The sequence below is a fragment of the Lepisosteus platostomus genome, chromosome 8 (genome assembly GCF_059453375.1).
Source record: "Lepisosteus platostomus isolate fLepPlt1 chromosome 8, fLepPlt1.hap1, whole genome shotgun sequence".
Lineage (NCBI taxonomy): Eukaryota > Metazoa > Chordata > Actinopteri > Semionotiformes > Lepisosteidae > Lepisosteus > Lepisosteus platostomus.
Genome location: NC_142618.1, coordinates 59,300,567 through 59,321,885, shown reverse-complemented (window position 1 = coordinate 59,321,885; position 21,319 = coordinate 59,300,567). Strand labels below are relative to the sequence as shown.

At 42.2% G+C, this 21,319-nt stretch overlaps 3 protein-coding genes across 4 annotated transcripts; 2 read left to right on the top strand and 1 right to left on the bottom strand.

Moving 5' to 3' along the window:
* Positions 1–3,964: 3,964 nt before the first annotated feature.
* trnau1apb (tRNA selenocysteine 1 associated protein 1b) lies at positions 3,965–10,692 on the bottom strand. Its single transcript, XM_088644119.1, has 9 exons — positions 10,492–10,692; positions 9,984–10,081; positions 9,343–9,442; positions 8,409–8,461; positions 7,985–8,116; positions 7,091–7,210; positions 5,130–5,343; positions 4,839–4,875; positions 3,965–4,624 (listed from the first exon to the last, which is right to left on the bottom strand). The coding sequence occupies exons 1-9, from the start codon at positions 10,525–10,527 to the stop codon at positions 4,482–4,484; spliced, it is 933 nt and encodes a 310-aa protein (XP_088500245.1). The 5' UTR covers positions 10,528–10,692; the 3' UTR covers positions 3,965–4,481.
* A 170-nt stretch (positions 10,693–10,862) lies between these two features.
* On the top strand, positions 10,863–17,074 carry pak1ip1 (PAK1 interacting protein 1). The gene is made up of 10 exons (XM_088644118.1): positions 10,863–11,002; positions 11,942–12,104; positions 12,490–12,610; positions 13,615–13,689; positions 13,773–13,825; positions 14,136–14,281; positions 14,708–14,805; positions 15,298–15,397; positions 15,779–15,905; positions 16,417–17,074. The coding sequence occupies exons 1-10, from the start codon at positions 10,925–10,927 to the stop codon at positions 16,563–16,565; spliced, it is 1,110 nt and encodes a 369-aa protein (XP_088500244.1). The 5' UTR covers positions 10,863–10,924; the 3' UTR covers positions 16,566–17,074.
* Positions 17,075–17,471: 397 nt separating this feature from the next.
* Positions 17,472–21,313, top strand: tmem14ca (transmembrane protein 14Ca). Of its 2 annotated transcripts, none has more exons than XM_088644116.1 (5): positions 17,472–17,627; positions 18,254–18,345; positions 19,203–19,304; positions 20,120–20,207; positions 21,102–21,313. In XM_088644116.1, the coding sequence occupies exons 2-5, from the start codon at positions 18,270–18,272 to the stop codon at positions 21,157–21,159; spliced, it is 324 nt and encodes a 107-aa protein (XP_088500242.1). In that variant the 5' UTR covers positions 17,472–17,627; positions 18,254–18,269; the 3' UTR covers positions 21,160–21,313. The 2 variants fall into 2 exon arrangements, with proteins under 2 accessions (XP_088500242.1, XP_088500243.1); XM_088644117.1 differs by having other exon boundaries at positions 17,485–17,677.
* Positions 21,314–21,319: the final 6 nt, after the last annotated feature.

Below are 21,319 nucleotides of genomic sequence, written 5' to 3'. Positions count from 1 at the left end.
TCCATAGCAGCAATGGGAAACAGCAGCGTGCTGTACAATCTCTGCGAAGAAATTATAAATCACAACGAAAAGACGGATGTGTTTGAAGAATCACAGTTGTAAACGGTATTACAGTTAATTAATGATGTATGTCATAAGTGCTGTGCAGAAAGATCAAATATTGACTTGGAGTGTAAGAACAGAAGATAAGCGTTTTGGTACAAAAAAAATGTTTTCTTTGAGGAACAGAGAACAGTTCTGTTCACACTTTCTAAAAATGATTGTATAAGCAGTAGTCAAAGCAACTTCATTTTCAAATTCTCAGATGATACAGCTGTGCTTGGCTTAATGCATAGAGGTAGCAGCTCATCTGTGCACATGTCAGAAATCCAAAGGTTTGTGCAATGGTGTGACAACAATAGCCTAATTTTGAATGCTAAAAAAACAAAAGAGTTTTCAGTCCCAGAGCAGTTGGTGATCACTCACAGGTAGTAATCCACAACGAACTTATCACTCAGGTTGATTCATATAAGTACTTAGGTGGACACATAGACCATAACCTGTGCTGGTCTACTCATGTTGAGATTGTTTGCTCCAAAGTTCAGCAGTGCTTATATTTCCTGCGAAGACTAAGAGTGTTTGGGGTTCGACTGGAAGTAATGCTACTCTTTTACCGTGCTGTAAGTGAGAGCATGATCAGACATGGTATTTCAGTGTGGTTTGGTAATCTATCAGTTCATTTTAAATTGCAAATTAACCGCCTCATCCAGACAGCTTTGAAAGTCATGGGAGTGAAACAGCACCCCTCCCTGCAGACAATCTTTGAAAAATCCATAATCAAACAGGCAGTAAAAATTATATCAGATCCTTCCCACAACCTCAACTCTGAATATCAACTTCTTCCTTCAGGCAAACGCTTTAGGGTTCCCAAATGTAAGTCAAACGGATACAAACATTCCTGTGTTCCACTATCCATTAAAGCTGTCAATGCAAATGTCAAGGATAAACTCTTACACCCACTTGAGTGCGACATGTTTTGTGATGTGTTATAAATGTTACATGTTGCTATGTGTTATACTGTACATGTGCAATAGAGTGATGTGCAATGTTTTTCTTATGTGTTGTAATAGTATAATGTGCAATGTTTTTCTTTTCTTCTCTATTTTTGTATTCTATTTAAATGTACAGGAGTGCTCGGTGTCCATAAGAAAATTCCCCTTTAGAGCACAGCAAAAATCTTATCTTATCTAACATCACAAAGGTTATAATTAAACCAACCGTAAAACTGAAGAAAAATAGATCTTTATGTTAACTTGAGCATGGAGGTGAAACAGATGAACCCAGACTTCAAACAGAACCAGAAGGAACACGACTGTGTTTCTGGGATGTTAAACTGGCATTAGAGTTGTTGAAGAATATGCCTCTGAAGATGTGAACTAGTAGCATATGTTCTGAAAAACAGAAGCAGGCAGCTAAATAAGCTCGAGACATTAGGGAAAATAAGAGGCAGGGAAACAGGATGAGTGGAAGTGAGAGATAAGCTATGTCACACACACTGTACTCACACCGCCAGCTGTGAAGAGAGCAGGAAGGAAAGATCTTAACGACAGCCCAGGAGCGATACAGGCAGTAAGGAAAAAAATAGTAATCACAGTGCACACATTTTTAGCAAATGTACTAGAAATAACAAAATGGTTGAGATACAAACAGTACAGTATGTGCACAGATGGAATATAAGATTAAAGCCCAGGTTGACGTGACATTTCAGGAACGAAGACACGGGGTCCATTTTGCCCTAACCCATTTGTTAATGTTACTGTAAATCTGTAAATGTACCACACCTGATTTGAAGTTGCTGTACTTCACCACATTGCAACATCTGCCATTATGTCCAGGTTTAAACTGACAGAGCACAGTCTCATTTCTTCCTCACGGATAGCTAAATACACAACTGTCAATAAAACAGTTTTTGTCAATCGGCATTGCGCCATCACCAGCACGTCTGAGCCCCATTTATTCAAATAAGATGAATAAAATAATCTCTAGATTTATTAACCAATGCAGGATGTATTCCATAGGAATACAACTTCAATGTGCATTAGACTCTTAATGGGGAATTAAGCCCCCCCCCCCTCCTAAAACTTGCACATTAATAACACAACCCAGATCACAATAACAGATAGAACATCTTTACCGCTGTGTAACTGTTCACATTTTTCACAAATCGTGTTATAACAAGAGTTTCCGGACCCAACCAGTTTTTTCATTAACGCCTCTATGCTCTTACAGTGCATTTATAATGAAAATGGAGACTTTAAGCAAATAAACTAAAATTAAAGTTAAAAAAGTAATACTAACGTAGGTAAACACATCCTATGATGCTTACACTGCCATCGGACCTGTAGATTTGCAGAAATGGACAGAATTCAAGCGGCAGTCCTTGACTCCGGGTTTGAGCTGATGCTTGCGCCACCTGCTGGCCGATAGACAAAACACAGCGGGTCACCATGTGAACAGTTCCGTTCCATTGTCATATGCACAAGTGCAAATGAAATGCTTATTTGCATGTACAATACAAAGACATTAAAGAAACACCAAAAGCGTAAACACAGAACAGCAGCAGCAACAACACGTTAAATAACATAGAAACTTAAATAAAACAACACCAGTGTGAGCCAGTGGTAGGGGTACAGTTCAGTTACCTGACAGCTTGTGTCTCTGCATCTGGAAGTGTGTGCCTTTATGCTCCTATAGTGCTTACCAGAGGGAAGGTGGGGGAGGAAAATGAGAAACCAGGATGACTCATATCCTTAGAGATACCTCCAGGATTCCTGAGACAGCAAGTTGTAAAAATGTGCACAATAGAGGGAACTTGAATGATAGACTGGGCTGACCTGACCACCCCCTATAACGCCTTCCAGTCAGACAACACTGTAATCCCACAGTAGAGCACACTTTCAATGGCCCACCTGTAAAATGTGGTAAGAACAGACCAAATCTTTTCAACTGTCTGCAGAAGTAAAGGCACTGTTGTGCCTTCTCTATAGCTCGAGTTACATCCTGGGCCCACATGAAATCATTAGCGCTGAAGGTACCCAGGAACTTGAAGGTGGAGACTGATTGCTACAAGTGGGGAAATACCATGTGTTTTAGCATGTTACAGCCAGCAGCCATATCACCCTGCAACTCACAACTGGCAGCCCCACTGAAGCTCAACAGGTGTGAGCCTGGTCAGTACCTGGAAGGGAAAAGTTTCCCAGTTTCCCTTCTGGGAAAAACTAAGGGTGCTGCTGGAAGAGGGGTTAGTGGGGCCAGCAGGGGGTGCTCACCTTGTGGTCCATGTGGGTCCTAATGCCTCAGTATAGTGACGGGGACACTATACTGTAAACAGGTGCCGTCCTTCAGATGAGACGTAAAACCGAGGTCCTGACTCTGTGGTCATTTAAAATCCCAGGGTGTTTCTCGAAAAGAGTAGGGGTGTAACCCCGGCGTCCTGGCCCCACCTGGATGATGCACCATTACGCTCCTCACACACCAGCTCTCAGTGGGGAGAGAGAGATTGGTAAAGGCCAATGGGGAAATTTGGCCAGGACGCCTACTCTTTTCGAGAAACACCCTGGGATTTTTTAATGACCACAGAGAGTCAGGACCTCGGTTTTACGTCTCATCCGAAGGATGGCGCCTGTTTACAGTATAGTGTCCCTGTCACTATACTGGGGCATTAGGACCCACATGGACCGCAGGGTGAGCGCCCCCTGCTGGCCCCACTAACACCTCTTCCAGCAGCAACCTTAGTTTTTCCCAGGAGGTTGCCCATCCAGGTACTGACCAAGCTCACACCTGCTTAGCTTCAGTGGGCTGCCAGTTTTGAGTTGCAGGGTGATATGGCTTTGATAATGCATTTCAAAATATATTCTTACAGTTTGTTGTAATAGGAGCAGACATTAACCCATGATGGAAAAAAGAGACGATTCGAGACATCAGGTCGAATTATTAATCTCTTTACTTACACATCAATTTACATGAAATAAGGAAAATATTTACAAATGCAAAAACGGATGCAGTAAGCAGTTTTTTTTTTCTTCCAGAGAAGTACAATAATCTCCAATGGCTTTCGAAACTGGGACTTATTACGTGACGTATGAAAGAATTAGAATTCAAATAACACTTGGCCGTTTTTTTTTTTTAAATGATCCTTCCCCCCCCCCAAAGTACATCCATTTCTATGGCATCCATAGCATAATGCAGATTTCATTTACATACGCAATTCAGTACGACCTCACTAAGCCTGTATTTCTGAAACTGACATCCCCGATGTTCAGCAGAGCCCAGAAGATTCCCAAACGCAAACGAACGTATTTGAATTTCTAGGGCTTCCTGGGGATATTCAGATTACAAAAAGACATGCCACAAACACAGAAACAAAAGCAGGAGGTCATGTAAAAAATGTAAGGTGGAGGAGTGACTGAGCCAATAGCGAGAGGCGAGCTCTTCTCAACCGCTCAGCAATTGGCCACCGCCGGGATCTCGGACGTCACGCTGTCCAGCGGCTGCCAGTGACAGTTCATGAGCGAGTCGTACAGCTCTTCGCTGCGCTCCATGAACTGCCTGTTCAGCGTGTCGATATCCATGTGCAGCGCGGGATCTGTTGGGGGGAAAAAAAAAAAAAGACAGTGGTGCAAACCCATCAGTACTCCATCGCGCAGAGCAAGGTCACTTGGAGATAACGGGGAAAGTTATCTGCGTTATTTTCTGAACCCTCCAGTTACTTAGGATAAAAGTGCACAGTTGAAATCCAAAAAGATTTAGTCACTACTGAACGGTTTCTGACCCCAATATGTTTTAAATGAGCACACTACCTTCAACAGGCTCTTCTTCAGCATCTTCCGCGGATTTCTGAAATGACAACATGCAATTAACTGGCATGTAATCATCTTTTACAATCACCAAACACAGCGTTTGCCACTAGAAAGAATCGGAGCCAAGAGCCGCCAACAGCGGCCAGCGCACCGTGCCCACCCTCACCACAAGAGGGCGATAAACCACTCACTCACACCACCTTGCTCCCTGCAGCCTCACTGTTCCCACTGACACCCAGTTTACGAAGACGTCACCCTCTGTGGCCTTCCCACACACACGCGGGGACTCACCTCTGCCGAAGCCTGCGCGTCTGTGCCGACCGTGGTGCCGTCTGTGGACGCCAGAGGGGTGGCCATCCCGGGAGCAGAGGGCGCTGGGCCATACGGGCCGTAGCCATAGTTGTAACTACCATAGGGGTCATACCCCCACTGGGAGTAGTAGTTCTGGTACTGCTGGTAGTACTGCGTGTAGTAGTTTTGGTTGTGCTGGTAATTCATTTTATTGCTGAAACCAAAGCAGGCAGAGAACATCACAACTTCCTTCGAGCGGATTAGAAACCCAGAGGCAAGGCAAAATCAACACCCATGTTCAAAAACCTGGAAGACCACCATTATTTTTTTAAAAAAATGGCCCAACTGGTATTGAATGGACAAGACATTATGACCGAGGCTTCTCGTTCGCACCAGGATTTAAAGTTTACTTGGGATGCAAGTAAAATAAGAGCGATTTAAAGAATATGAACCATTGTAAGATTTTCTTCTAAAAACCGCCTGCTATCCACAAAACCGACATTCACCTGCGATTCTGGAGAGCCGTCTCGGTTTCTGGTTTTCAATCCAACCTAACCATTTAGAGGCCGTTTCAAGATTTTCTTTCAGCTCCTAAAAGGTTTTAAGGGTTCTGCAATGGCAAGCCCCCCCTGCACCAGTTTGAGAATGGCCCTCACTCACACAAGTCATCTGAAAACCAACCAAACGGACTCGAGCAGAAGGAAACAAACTGTTCATTATGGAAGTGGTGGATACACTCTCACTGCCTCCAGTTCATTCGCCATTTACTCATCACCTGTGCTGAACACAGGGAAAACAATTACTTTATACTTCAATAATACATATTTAAAGATATTTTTACAAAACTTAGGACTGATTTGGGAAAAACATCAAAATAAGCAAGCATGTCTTAAGTCAAATTAAAGATTGCCATAAGGTCTTCAACAGCACAGTACATGACTACATTCCACAGCACTTCATCAAGGCAATTAAAGTGAAGTGAAACACAAAAAAAAGTGAAAAAGAAAAAAATAGATCAGTTACCATTCCTGTTGATGGTGGATTTTGACTTAAGTGTGCCCTAACAAAGATGAGAATAACCAGGCTTCCGGGCTTGTTTCAGTTTTTGGTTTTATACCACAGTTGTGTTCACTTTGAACAGAACTTTAGTGTGCAAAACCAAACCAAACCAGTGTTGCACACCTAACCTTCTTAACCGTTTGCTAGCAGCTAATTGAGACTGATCCCAGCTGCAAGAACACCTGCAGTAATAACGATTGAGACACGGGGAAGGAGCAGTGATCTGACTGATCTGATTGCAGCCACCTAACCATCTAAATTAAATTAAATAGGCAAAAGACGCATGATCATTCCCGCTGCCCTTCAAATGCAGCTGGCTAAGCCATCTAAACAACCACCAGCTGCCACTCATTCATCACCCTTTCCTCTTATAGATAGTGGGCTGTGTCTTATAATAGGCTACATGTGTGGCATGCATCAGTTGCAAAACGCTTTGCTTTCAATTAGCTCGGATCAATTTACTTCTCAGATGAAGGACTGTGAATAAAAAAATACTTTATAATTAGCTTGCAAAGCTGCACATTTTCTTTAGTCCGAATACAAAACGGTCCAATGGAATTTTCTCTCACACCTCGCTCAGGAGTGTATAACATATCGTGCATGTTGTGCATTTTAAAGACGATTGTTTTTTGGCGGCTGAGCTGTCTCCAGCAGCTTATTATCCATGCAGTACTACCCAGTAATGAGAGACAGCAGTGTCCGAGCCTTTCCACAGACTCGGGGCAAGCTCCCTTCTCAGTCAGCAACGGACATAAAACATTAAACCAGACATGATGGCCTTGGTGCTCAGCCCTCACACACGGTCCACGGTCCACACAGTCGGTAAAAGACACGTCTGCCCCCCGGAATAAACAATTGGTTAGCAAAGGAAAGAGCCCCCGGGGCCGTGCCAGGCCTCCTACCTCTTGGCGACGGCTATGCTGATCCTAATAGGCTTCCCGCCAAGGCCAGTAGCATTCTGACACTCTTCCATAGCTTTCCTCTGCTCCTTCTCGTCGCTGAACTTAACAAATCCATAGCCCCTGCGTGGACACAGCACTCACACGCGTTAGCAGCCCTCCTAACACAGCCCTCAAGCTGGCATGCAAGCTAGATATAATAGGCAAATAATATATATATATTAATGGAAAAAAACGGAAAATGTTTTATTACTTTTAACATGAAGTAGCATCACTTCAACTGTTTGTAGCTCTTGCTTATCCTATATGGGGAAAACAATAGTTAAATAATAACATTTATGCTTCACAACAGCAGATTTACCTTAACTGGCAAAGAAGCAACTGACATCACCATTAATCACAAAACTATTTCATTACAAAAGGTAAATGTTTATCAACTGCAGAGTTAAGGTAGTAATGAGACTGTGGGGGATACAGATGTTACCTAAGTGACTCCATGCAATTTGGTGCGTTTTGTCTACTCACAATAGGTACCTGATAGAAAGGAATGGGATACTTTGAGAATTCAAAAAGAAATTGCAGCCTTCCATCTAAAATGACTTTCTACAGTATTTCTACAACATTTATTTAGGTCCTCAAAGAAAACACTGACAAGTGGCTTGAAATGCTAGTTAATGCACACCAACATGAAACCAGAGTTATCGCTGAAAACCTCTCCTCTCCAAAAATGTTATAACAGTCTGAGAGCATTTTCTACATACTGTTAATTCAATCCTGGATCTGCAGGCAAATACAATGGCTACACTGACTCATATATTACTCAGATGAATGACACACTTTGTCAAAGGCCTAGGTCCTGCGAGTATATAATGAGATCTTGCCACACTGCTTCTGTACCTTGAGTTCCCAAACTGATCCGTTACCACTTTTCCCCCCTTGCAGGAGGGATATTTCTTCACAAAGAACTCGTAGAGCTGAAAGTCATCAATTTCCGGAGTGAGATCTCCAACAAAAACAGAATATTCAGGGCTGGAGAAGAAAAAAAAAAGACAGCAAAAATAAAATATTTTTAGTAGATATTAAATAACGGCTTGAGACAATGTGCCATAAAATGTGCAACATAAAACAAACGTTATTATGTGTAATGGACAAATACTTGGGTGGTATAATAATGCATCGGTTGAAAGTTTATATTCAATTCAAATATATTCAACTCAATATTACAGTTTGATGGTCATAATTTGTATGGAAACACTACATTTTATTTTTAAAGTGGTACACAATGATCAAGCAAGTTGCATGATTAAATAAGAGTACTCACCCAGTGTCTGGCCTTTTCCCATACGTAGCATAATTTAACTTAAATTTTCTGGGCTATAAAGAGAAAAGACATGAACAATACAGGTTACATTATTCATTACTCAAAACGAAGAGGTATACCAGATCACACTGCTTTAAAAACCCAATGTGCCTCTACTGAAAGGAGAGAACCGTTCATTCAATTGGACCCATTTATCAGTACTGGACTGGTCAGTCATTCCGGAGCCGGGACGTGCTCCAGGAGAGAGCTGTAATTCCGCCTGACGACACCAGAGGGACTCACAACCCCTCTCGAAAACTTCACAAGTTCCTTCAGGAATTTCCATGTGTGGAATTTGAACAAGGAGAAGAGTCGTGTGGGTTTCCCGATTAAACAAAGGTGCTCCGGGTCTAAACCGAACAGCACAAACCTGCAGCTCTTACAGGAGAAGACCCTTACCGTGTGAAAATAAACAGCAGCTTATAACAGCAGACGTGTAAGACATTATCGGGGGAGATATTTTACAGACCGTGGTGGCAAAAGAGAGCACCGGGTTTAGACAGCCATGAAAAAGCTCCGTCCTATAGCATTAGATGATGTGAAATTTGCTAGTCTGCCCCAGAGGATCAGCCGGCTCTTCCACAACTCCTCAACGGGGTTTATACCGCAGCTTCACGCCGTTACGGTTTTACAACGCAATGCGAGATAGCGCCAGCTTCTCCTATGTTATGAGTGGTTATGTGCACAGGGTGTGTTACCGTTAGACGAAGAGCCGGGCCTGCCTGGAGTTAGAAAACCCTCATCTCTCTTGGAAGGGATTTCAAATCGTTAAGTGGGTTAATTGCCATTTTACCGGCAGAATGAATGAGAGTGAGGAAATGCAGTCGTTTGCCCCACCGGAATGGGCTCGGCGGTGGGGCAGGTCAAACAGGGCGCCTTCAGATCCAGTACTTACAGGGTTTGACCCTGGAACCAGCTTCCCGTTGAGCTTCAGGACACAGCGGTCCACACTGGCCTCGTCCGCCAGCTCCACAAAGCAATACCCCGCGGAGCCACTAAGGGAAGAGGGGTTAAAACGCATCATATAGGTGTATACACCCGCAGAAGGCTCCACAGCCGAAACGTTGCGTTTCCTTTCTTTCGTTTTCAGCATGGAATAAACCCGTTACCTGTTTCTTAGGAGTATACAGTGCGTACGTGTACGTATTCAGTACCCAATATATATATATACAGAAATCTCCATTAGGATTATAAAGTATACTCCATATTCCAAAACAAAAAAGTTTTAAGCCATGTTTGGTGCCGACGGGATCAAAATCCTTCCGTTTTCATTTCACCGCTGTATCCTTAGAGGGCATGGGACACTCTGGCCCCAAGTTCACTGAGTTTTATCCCTGCATTTTTACAGGGATATTACAACAAGCAAAAGCTGCACAAAATAAACGACACAACAACGGCTTAATTACTACCTAGACGAGAAGTCCTCAGCTTGCCTGTCTAACATTACTCAGTCCCAGATTGGTGATTATTAGACGGTAAAACCCCTGGAAAACGTCTTCACCTTTTAAAATCTAACAAAGCGATACGATCACTCACCCCGTGACTCTGTGACAGATAATTTTAACGCCATAAGCTGTCTCTCCCATCGTACTGAAGGCTTGCTTGATAAAATTCTCATCCATATACGGGTCCAACTAATAAGAAGAGATCATGTTAGTGCATCGCAAAGACATCCAAATCTGCACATTGGAAGATCAAAACACATTTGCTAGAGCTGGTTTCTGAAGCAAACCCTCCGATTACAGCGCTACAGCCGGCGCCTGGCTTGTCAAGTTTGTAACAAGTTGTCAGCCTTTCAAAACGTCCACATTACGTTACCTGGAGCGAGTACACAGCTAGTTACAGTCACTCCCGAAGTACACAACAACACGTATTTCGTGAAAACAATCAAGACCATACATTACGGACTTTTGTACACGGTAGGGTGCTGTTGAAACGCGAACTGGACTAAGCGAAGGCATATTTCATTAAATCCCTCAGAAATCAATCTACATTGTGAAATACAGTTGTCTCTTCATTTCAGTAAATAATACAATGAACTAACATCACCCATCCACAGGCTTGCCATCCTGTTAAACATTTCGCTGTTGTTTTATTTCCCTCTGGAATTATTCTTTAACAAAACATATAGCCGTGCAAATGATCATTAACGGCAATCTTCAGAAACAGTACAGTACACTATCTGGTAAAGGCTACAATGTTTTTATTAAGAAGGCCTGAAACTTTACTGTCGGCAGTCTTCGCTATCATTGCCGGTAAATTTAGTCTTTTTTATATTTTTCTTCCTTCGTTTAGACTCTCTTCAGATATAGAAAAACCCGTAATGAATATATAAATTAAAAATGACAGATGGATGACGGTTTAATTTAAGTGTTTAATTTTCTCGTGTCTATAATGAAACAGGCAGCACTTCGGTCGCTTGCTCGGCGTAGCTGCTGGGAAGGACCCAGACAGGGCGCACACGTGGGCTGTTCACCATGGATCCTGCTGTGGTGTTGGTAGCTGGGTGCTACGAGCAAATTACTTTTGGATATCGAGTGGAGACAACTAAAGAGGTATCAAATATTGATATTTTTTCATATGCCTTTCCATGTGGGTTATAGGAATGATCACTGAGCTATTGTTTTAGAGCACTTCAGTTCTGTAGCTCTTAGGTTTAACACATGCAATGGAGCCATGCCAACTAGATTTTGTAGTATACATAATTATATATTCATCCTACAGGTGCTTTTCAAAAGGCTCGAAGCATTGTACGGTAGTTTTCTGTTAGCTTGGTTTTACAGTTCACTCAAACCTGTGAACAAAATAACTCACCGGATGTCTAGAGCATTTTTCATCTCTAAGGAACTCAAATCGGTTTACATCCAGGTTGCGCTACACAGCAGATGAGGTGGAGACCTGATCACTTGATTCACCAGTTAGGTTTAGGGTGTCTGTGGTGTGCAAGTCCGTGATGGATTTTAGACGGGACACCAGGATCAACACGATTAACCTAATGACATCGTTAGTCAGGGTCTCGGGTTTTTTTTTTTGTCATGTAAAGGAAGGTCCCTCTTGCAGCCCAGTGTCCCCCGACACAATACACTGGGGTGCTGGTTCGGAAATTCCGTACCAGAGGTAAGAGTTACCTTACTCAGAGGTCTTCTGTCCCAGTCATGACCGGGCCGGCTTCGTTTCAGCTCTGAAATCTGACAAGATCAGGCTACAGGATGGTAGACGATCCAGATTGGACCAAAAGCCTTACAGGGTGACAATTGCTGTCTAGAGGCAAATGTTTAACTATATCCTTTTCTCTAGGCCCCTATGATGCGAAAAGGTTTTCATGTGTTAACCTTTCTTTTTTTTCCCCCTTTTCTTCAAAAGTTGCCCAAGTCTGTTATGGGGTGATTTAAACCCCTGTTCAGGGAGGATATAAACTGATGCCCTCCCAAATGAACGTGCAAGGCATTTCTGTTGCACTCCATTGAACATTTGAATCTGCTCTTGCTTTGCAGAAGTGGACGACAGTGGCTGATTTCACACACCACGCTCACTCTGCGTCTTTATCTGTGGTGGCGACAAATGAAAAGTTTATTGCCACAGGTAGCCGGGATGAAACCATTTGTCTGTATGACATGAAAAAGAGGACAGAACATGGAGCTTTGCTGCACCATGATGGTACTGAATCCCTCACTGTTATCTTTGTGGTTTAACATGTTTTTTCATGACAGTCCATGTGCAGAAAGTTAGGATGGTGAAACACTGTTTGTGAATACTGCAGGGAATGTTGTAAACAAATCCTGCTTCTGTCTGTTATGTCGTAATACCTAATTTCATCCAGGCACTAAAAAAATCACTGTACACACTTACAGTGTATAGTGAGTGAATATATTGAAGTAGTACTGGTTGGTATTAATAGATTGCTATTTGTATTTTTACAGAAGGTTGGGTTTGTCAGTTAAACAATGATTAGATCTCAAGGTAAATGTTTGATTTGTCAAAGGAAATAAGTCTGCATTGACGTTTGTCAAAGAACCTCATTTTTGTTTTAAAATTCCCAAAGGCACCATCACTTGTCTAGAGTTTTATGGCAGTTCCCACTTACTGAGCGGTGGAGAGGATGGACTCATTTGTATCTGGAGCACTAAGAAGTGGGAATGCTTACAGTCTATTAAAGCTCACAAGTAAGTTTCTGAAGGGTGTGTCACTGTCATCTGTTTTCACAGTGTAAGGATACTGAATCTGAATTGCCTGTCAAGTAATTCAGTTTTGAGAACTTCTCTCGTGTTCTAATACAAGTATATCTTGAGTAAAAACATCACGTTTTGTCTTCTGACCTCATCTATCAGCACTTTTGGACGTCAGAAGAGAAAATGTTGTGCAGCATAGCAGCACACAAGAACACTCAGCGACAGTTTTTCCTGCTGCAGTGTTTCATATTCCTGGATCTGGAGTACCTTTCTGCCTTCTTTTTCTTTTTGTCCCAAATCAGTTCTTAATTAGTTAAACAATACAGAATCCTTTATTTAATTTAATGTATTCTGCCTCCGTGCCTTAGTTTTCAAAATAATCTTCTAAATGTACAATTTTTAATAGAATGAAGAAGATTTCCTGACTTGGTCCAAAACTGTTGCCCTCCTATTGTTTTCTGAACTGCTTCTAATGAATCAGTTACTGGTGTACAGAAACAGGTGCGAATGACACTGTAATAGCAGGTGTTACTATAGTCGCTGGTTTCATCCCACTTGGTCATTGAAGGACTAATATTAATTGAGGGGAGTTCTTGAAGAAGCCGAAGAGGTGGAGCAGAGATCGCGCCGATTTCTGTTATTCTACTACTGTTCTGAAACTACATAAAATTCACATGTCTATGCATATCAAACAAAAACAAATCCATCGGCAATATAATATTATTAATAATTAATACAATAATAATAATAATTCCTGTAATATTAAATAAGTCAGAATTCTGGCTAGTAACCGACGCAGTCATGTAATATGCGATAGAGAGGTCTGAGGTATGTTTATGTTAATAAAACTGTATGTACTGTATTTGGATAAATATTTTGGGACGAGAAACAGGCTGAAATTAAGGCGTACACCTATAAGCAGTGGATTCCTGTGAGCTGATTACATGGTTATGAAAACGTGCAAATGCCAAGACTTACTGGATGTGTCCTTATTCCAGGGGACAAGTATCGTCATTTTCAGTTCATCCTTCTGGGAAACTTGCTCTGTCAGTGGGGACAGACAAAACTCTCAGGTATGTCTCTTCCTTCTGTTCCATCAGAATGACTTTGAGTATTGCCTTTTATTTTGCCCATGCTGTTTTTTTTTTATTTCCAGAACGTGGAATCTAATAGATGGCCGATCAGCTTTCATCAAAAACATAAAAGAAAGTAAGTGTTTCTGCATATTCAGTTTGGAATTCACTCTGCTCTTACCTGATGAGTAGTACTTGCTCAAGAGCGTACTCACGCTGGAAAGGAAAATGGAGATATGTTCCAGTCGGTTAATGCAGATGTGTTCAGACAGCTGGATCTCGGTTGTTCATTCTGAATTATGCTTATGTATAAAGGTTCATTTACAGCTGTGTTGGGCTGAAGTCTCCGATATGTTCAAGAACAGATTGAGCTGTTCGGTGAAGCTGTCACACCTGCTGTGCGGTTTTCTTACTTGCATTAACTAGTGTGATGGACTGTCTTCCAGATGCTCACATTGTTCTGTGGTCACCGGCTGGAGACAAGTACGTGGTGGTGGCAGATAATAAAATAGATGTTTACAGCCTGGAGACGGCAACAGTAGCGAGAGCAATCTTAAATCAAAAGAGGATCTCCTCGGTTAAGTTTGTGACAGTAAGTAGTAAGAAGTGCTGTGTTTTGAGGGAAATGTATTTTTCTAGTTGTGCAGAATGGCTGTGTCTGTGTGCCCACAGGGACCATCCTCCCTGTCCAGGCGGCACTTCCTGGACAGGCTCCAGGCTGCTGTAGCCCCTACCAGAAATCAGCAGCTTTCTAATAACAGATAATTTGGGTGTCCTGGTGAAATATCATAAATATTGGAAAGATCGTCAGGGGAACAAAAGAATAAGCGTGTTAATGTAGTTAGAAGGCTGTGTCATTTTACATTCTGATTTATTTGAAAAATTCATCTTGACGTTGCCCTGAATTTATTTTTTAAGTTAATTCCTAATAGTTTAACCCCAGGTCTGATGGGGTCATGAATCAATCTTAAAGATTTAATGCTGTTCATGTAACAATGTGCTGTTGTCTGTCCCCCAGAATTCCATTGTTGCAGTTGCTGGGGATGAGGAGTGTTTGAGGCTGTATGACACGGACTCTGGAGTGTGTCTCAGCGAGTTTAAGGCCCATGAGAACAGGTATAGTAACGTTTCTCTTGTAACATTTCACACACCTTCATTTGTATTGTTTCATAAGATGAACAAACAAATCTTTTAAGACCTTTCAACAGATAAGTAGAAACTGAATAGTGTTAGCAGTTAAGCTGTGCATTTTGATGAGGCAGAAGACTTCTGCATACAGATCAAATATTTTGAAAGTTCCCCACTTTTTCCTTCCAAATCCATGCAATCTATAAACCAGACCGCTCCTCATGGTGCCTGCGAAACTAAACCGCAGAGTTCAGGACTTCTTTGTCATTGTTTCATGTTCAACATCTGCTTTTGTCTACCTTTTTTGATTGATTCATTTTATTGTGAATTGTCCTTTTGTAGGTATCGTAAAGCACTTTGAGATAGTTGCTTTTATAGTTGTTACTTAAAACAGACATTGCTTATTATTATGATGAACCTGTTTCTGTATATTTAAAGAAATGGAAACAATAAAACTTTTTGGTTTTGCTTTGTCTTCAGAGTAAAAGCCCTGTCCAGTTTTACAGTAGATGACCGTCATATCCTTGCATCTGCATCCAATGATGGGTACATAAAAATGTGGAAACTTAACCTTGAACAGGTAAGGCAATTGTTATCTATAGATGCTGGTTTTGCAGTCTTTCTGAAATTTATGTCAGTGAACTGTAAATCTACTCCTGTCAAAACAAGTACCAGTGGCGGTATGACCCAGGGTCCTTTCATATGGCCTGGCTGTTAGAACTGCAACTTCTGCACGTCCTGGGAGTCTGGGTTCGACTACAGCCATGGGCATCTGTCTGCCTAGGTTTTGTCTGGCTTCTCTAAACTGTCACTTTCTTTGTGGGCCTGTTGGGTTGGCATCCCATCACCGAGATAAGCCTCTATCTGATAAGGAATTGGTGAGGATGTGGCTGAAACAACACTTGATTGAAGAGCCCTTTCATTGGCACAATCATGGAGCCAGGCGTCCCGTCTCTTGCAGATGAAGGATCCCCCAGTACTGCTGGGTGAAGTGAACACCACCGCTAGGCTGGCGTGTCTGGATGTGTGGCAGTGCAGCTCGCAGAAAAGGACTTTGAATCGGGAAGAAGCGACTGCTTCCTCTCCAGGTATTGCTGGTTTTTTTTTTTTGCAGTTTTACCGCAGGTGCCAAAGATGAATCCGACTTTTAAGTAAAACAATTTAATTTCTTGATAATGAGAACAATAATGCTGCATTACCAGGGTCTAGTCCGTCTAGGTCCTTTCCAGTTGCGCCTGCCACTCGGCCGCTGCTCCTCCAGATCGGGAGGAGCAAGATCTCGTTTCGGATGCCCCCCCCCGGTCGGCTCCCGCAGGAGCTGGTCCGGGCACGTCCCGCTGGGCGGAGACCCCCTGGCAGACACAGGACATGCCGGAGGGGTTCTCTCTCTCGGCTGGCTCCCAGGAGGAGCTGGAATCTGGTGCCGGAGACAGGGAAGTCTGGGCTGATCTGCTCGGCCTGCTGCGGCCACCACCCTCACCAGGGAAAGCGGAGTGAAAACGGGCGAATGGATAATAGTACAGAACAATCTTGTGTGATGACGACATCCTCGCGGGGGGGCTGTTCTAACCAGCTGGGGGTCTCGGGTTTTATTTACAGTGACGGAAAAAGAAGACACACCTGCCAAGACAAAGAAGGGGAGGCCGGCGTGCCCTGGAGAAGTGGTTGAAGTTGAAGACGGTGACGGTCCTGCCAAGAAGAGAAAGACGGATGGCTCCAAAAGGAAGAAGAAGCAGGAACATCCATAAAATTCAACTTTGTCGTTTTTGTGATGATTGAGCAGAGCTTCTGTAAAGCTCCAGCATTTGCTCATTTCTGCCCTAATGCTAAGACAGCGGTGTCCAGTCGTGAGTTCTGGAGAGTCTGGAGAGTGTCTGGATGTCTTCATTCCAGCTCTGCTCATAGTAACCTCACCATATTATTGGCTTAATTGGCCCAATTTACTCGCTTCTCCCATTTTTAGGAACTGTTCAGAGAGGCTTAGGACCCTCCAGGACCAAGACTGGACACCCCCTGTTCTAAGCGCTTTTGTCAGAAAAACAAGATGGAAAACTAGATTTTTAAGAGAGTTATTTTTGTAAATTGTAAAACTCGCATGAAGTAAACTTTTCATTGATGAATAGCAAGCATGTCGTTCTCATGTTGGCTTTTAATTACACCACGAGTGTCTGTACATTGTGTGTTTTTGACATGTCCCCTTATTCATTACAGACTTGTTCATTTATTGGTATTTAAATTAAAATCAATGACTTTATAAGTGTGAATCTTTTTTTCAATTGGGTAATTAACCTAATTAACGCCTTTGCACACATCCCTTAAAAATATAGTTAGATGAAATCAAGAAATTGAAACGTGGTATTCCGGTTCTTGTTACAACTTTAAAAGCTTCTGGATTTCCAGAGCCGTGAACGCTGAGGGTGCCAAAGTTACTGTTATTACACGGAGAGACCGGAAGTATAGAAGCACGTGTTCGCCCGTCCATAGCAACTCCGCGTGTTTGGCAACACTATCTGGCTGAAGCCGTTTCCGGGTTTCATATCTAGTTGGACAACCGAAACAACTCGCAGAGTTTGAAGCGTCAACTACGCTTTTGTGGTGGGCGGCGTGTTTTGGGGCACAGAGAAAAAAAAATATCACAAAAGGTTCAGTACGTTTATCTGTTTGCATGGCTCAGCATTTTTGGGAACTAAGTTATCTGTACGGCACACCCGGTCGACACATAACGTTTTGTCAGCAGACCTATTTCGACTCCGTGTTACTTTCGGCAGCTCCTTTTCTGTTGTGCCGTGTTGCCCTGCTCCCTGCAGAAGGTTAGTACTAAATAGGTCTTCACGTCTTATGTCATGTAACTTGTATAAAGGTGGAGTACCAAAAAAAAAGCGTTATTCGAATAGATTCAATTCAAGCTTCTGAAATGTTTTATTTATTCCTGTTGTTCGGTAACCTAATCAAGGTGTTTTTCGAGGTTAATCCTAAAGAAAAAAAATCGAGGGCAGTAGTTGTGTAATTTCCTCTACGCAAGACGAAATAACGCAGTTTCGTTAAAATAATCGGTGTCCATGTACCATTGTCGATTTACTATTACTCATTTTTCAAAGAGCAAAATGTGAATTTTCTGTTGGCTTTTTAATTGGCAAAAACGCTTTGCATTTACAGCAGTCCCAGTATCAAATAAAGCCTGGCAACACATTGCCTCTCCAGTCGAAAGGAGTAGCAGTAAATGGCGAGATTATATATGCAGCAGCGCATTGAAACTGCACAGAGGTGAAAAGACAAGACAGTGTGTTCTCCTCTGTCGCTAGTTCAAGCCAGAACAGACATATATCGGGTAACTGAGTCGCGTATGTATATATACTGTATGTGAAAGTGCGCCGATGAAGGTAACTGCTTTTTCTTTTCCATGCCCGCATCATGAGCGCTGGTGTGTTTTTTCCAGGCTAGTTTAATTCATCATGTCTGTCGATTGGATTGGATTTGGATACGCTGCCCTTGTAACTTCGGGAGGAATCATCGGTTATGTGAAAGCAGGTGAAGTGATGATTGGATGTATGAACCTATTATATACAGTACGGATGTGCATGTAGTTAAACTAGCTTATCTCTTAGTGAAGTGTTTTCAAGTTCGGAAATATCGGACTGGGGTGCTGACAACGTACAGTAACGTAGGTTACTGAGCTCTTTTCAGCAGAAGAGTTATACGGATAATAGAAAAAAAAACAGTCTGTACTGCTGCAGTGAACAAGGAGGAAACTAACTGGCGCAGTCTGGACACAGAGCTGCAGGGGGACGTTATTAAAGACGCCAGGCTGCTTTAGAATAGGAGCTCATAGAACTGGTTCGTTTTGTGCCATTGGCCAAAATGGGTGCATATAGGCTGTTAAGTTTTTTTTAAAAAATCAATGTTTAATGTAATTCTTAAACTTTAGCATGATATATGAACATATTTATATAATCGATTGCTACATCATTTTAATTATTAACATCATTTTAAGTAAAGGAGTCTGTTGCCTCAAATGCATCAGTTAGGCACTTTGAAATGTCAATCAATAAAATAGTAAATAATCGATTGTGTCTATGTGTGGCAGGCCCTGCTTCTTGACATGGCACATTTTAAACGCACAACTTTAAATCATCACTCAGTAGAGGCCTGAAACACATGTACTGCTCCAACAGCTTATCGATTCATTTACATAATTAAGAACTCAGCAGGAACTAAAGGCCTCGTCTTCAGAGGCTTGTCGGTAGATCTCGCACAACTGTCTCACAACCCCTTGAAGAAATAGGGATATAAATAGCAAAATTGCCTGGTCGGTCAAGACTTTGCTGAGATGGTGGAGAGCTGAGAGACACTGGGTACATTTCCCGTGACAGTGCCTGTCTCTCCAGGCAGCGTTCCTTCCTTGGCTGCTGGTCTGGTCTTCGGAGGCCTGGCAGGGCTGGGGGCATACCAGATGTCACACAATCCAAAGAATGTCTGGATTTCTCTAGGTAAGAAACATCGGCCTACGTCTGCTTTTTATGGAATTGGGAACTGATCTTAAAAACACTACTTCTTCGTGCAAAAGCACCAACGCATTTATTTTTGCGCTGTCCGTTAGGATTCATTTTTGAGTCAACTTTTGGTGAATACACATGCCTGATACAAAGGTTAATATTCCGAGAAGCATTAAAAATGTAGTGTTTGCATTCTTACACCAAAAGACGTCTTCTGTATTTGAACAATTATGTCTATTAAAAGGTGAGTAAGAAGATTTGCAAAATATATACCCTTTTGAGTATATAAATGGTACCCAAATCTGGTTTATTTACCATACTTTACGTAGTTGGTTACACAATATTCCCTTAAATTTACACGTCTTTACAAAGTTACAGATTAAATGTATATGCAGTGTGAAACCATCAGGATCCTGCTCTTCAGGGAGAGATCTTATTTCCCCTATTCACAGGAATTTAATCTCTTTAAAAAAATCAACCTGTTTGAGACAACAGTAAAACTGGGAATTAAGGACGTAGTATTTTTGGAGTTTTTCCTTATTTAAACTTTAGGTTCTTCTAATCTGGTCATAGGGTGCCAGAAAGTCCTTAAGTGGATCAATTGTCATTTTAAATAAACATGATTATTGTGCTTTAGCCATTGATCAAAGGTGTGTCTAGGACTGGGGTGGCCGATTGCTGCACCACATGCTGACAGTGTCTTAGAAAAATCTTATGGATAAAGTCTGGTTTGCAGTGAAATGTGCAAGCAGTGACAAGGCAGCGCTACTGCTTCAGTAATGAAGCTCTTCTGTATTCTTGCTTGATAGCTGCATCAGGGACCTTGGCAGGAGTGATGGGGATGAGATTTTACAATTCTGGGAAGTTCATGCCTGCTGGGCTCATTGCAGGGGCAAGGTGAGTCATTGCAGTATAGCAATTGCTATTAATCAACATCGCTAATGCATTGATCGTGGACAAAGGAAAGGGAAGTGTTAGCTCTATGAAGTCTGCATCTGTTCTGCAACTATAGTTGGATCTTTACTGTGACAGTAGAACATTATTTTTAAGTTGACTTGCTTCACTTTGCTTCTCTTAGTGGAGGTGTAGCTGCACGTGCGAAAATAAAACATGTTTCTCACACAAACGCTGGGCAGCGCACTGTGGGAGATTGCACTGTGCCAGTGCTGTGCCTTTTATTCTGTAGCTCTGAAACATGTTTCTGTTCCACAAATCAGACGAGACTTTAGCCTGCTCTACGATCGAAAGTGTCACCCATAAAGTCCGGAAAGTCACAGACACATAGATAAGAGCATATCGCTTGAACGCAGCTTTCAGCTACCTTGTAGAGTGTTAACAGTTAATGCAGGGTTCCCCGGTCCAGCTCCTGGTAGTTTGTGTTCCTACCCAGCTCCGAGTATCACAATTGAACCCCCGTGGATTTAGTTATAGGACTGATATGAGCTGTTTGACTTGGCCACCCCACATGTTGAATGTTGCATTTTAAATATTTCATGTCTTAAGATAAAATCACCTGCAAATATTCCAAAAAAGCAACTTGTTAGTTCAGTGGAGGCTTCCGTCTGATAACTAAGTTTAGCGGGAGTGAAAATCGGGAGGTGTGTAAGCCTCTGAGACCAGGATTGGGCCTCCCTGAGCTGACGGTAGTGATGTGTTTGTGAACAAGATGCGGTTTATGCAGTAGTACAAGTTTTCGTCCAGTCTGAAGGCGATGCAAGTTCATATACAGTATATTCAGAAGGATGAGTATATATTCTCAATATTCTGAAATATTTTTTTTTCCTTCTACAGTCTTCTAATGCTGGGGAGAATTGGTATGAAGATGTTGCAGAAACCTCATGAACCGTAGTGACAGTTCCAGTTACAGGCAGACATTAAAAATGTATAAATGTGCATTTGTTTTTTTTTTAAAAAAAAGTAAAATCGTGGTTGGCTGGGTCCGGTTCAGACACTGTGAAGACAAATGAACTTTGTAAAAATGTTGAATAAAAAGCTCAAGGTTGCCCAGT

Excerpts from the sequence above, each read along its gene's own strand:
- trnau1apb (XM_088644119.1), bottom strand. The coding sequence starts at position 10,527 with ATGTTTAACAGGATGGCAAGCCTGTGGATGGGTGAT. Across the intron at positions 5,344-7,090 it reads AGCATAGCCGTCGCCAAGAG|CAATAAAATGAATTACCAGC; the intron begins GTAGGAGGCCTG and ends CTTTGGTTTCAG. Across the intron at positions 4,876-5,129 it reads ACGCGCAGGCTTCGGCAGAG|AAATCCGCGGAAGATGCTGA; the intron begins GTGAGTCCCCGC and ends TTGTCATTTCAG.
- pak1ip1 (XM_088644118.1), top strand. The coding sequence starts at position 10,925 with ATGGATCCTGCTGTGGTGTTGGTAGCTGGGTGCTACGAGCAAATTACT. Across the intron at positions 12,105-12,489 it reads AGCTTTGCTGCACCATGATG|GCACCATCACTTGTCTAGAG; the intron begins GTACTGAATCCC and ends AAATTCCCAAAG. Across the intron at positions 14,282-14,707 it reads CCTCGGTTAAGTTTGTGACA|AATTCCATTGTTGCAGTTGC; the intron begins GTAAGTAGTAAG and ends TCTGTCCCCCAG.
- tmem14ca (XM_088644116.1), top strand. The coding sequence starts at position 18,270 with ATGTCTGTCGATTGGATTGGATTTGGATACGCTGCCCTTGTAACTTCG. Across the intron at positions 19,305-20,119 it reads GAATGTCTGGATTTCTCTAG|CTGCATCAGGGACCTTGGCA; the intron begins GTAAGAAACATC and ends CTTGCTTGATAG. Across the intron at positions 20,208-21,101 it reads GGGCTCATTGCAGGGGCAAG|TCTTCTAATGCTGGGGAGAA; the intron begins GTGAGTCATTGC and ends TTCCTTCTACAG.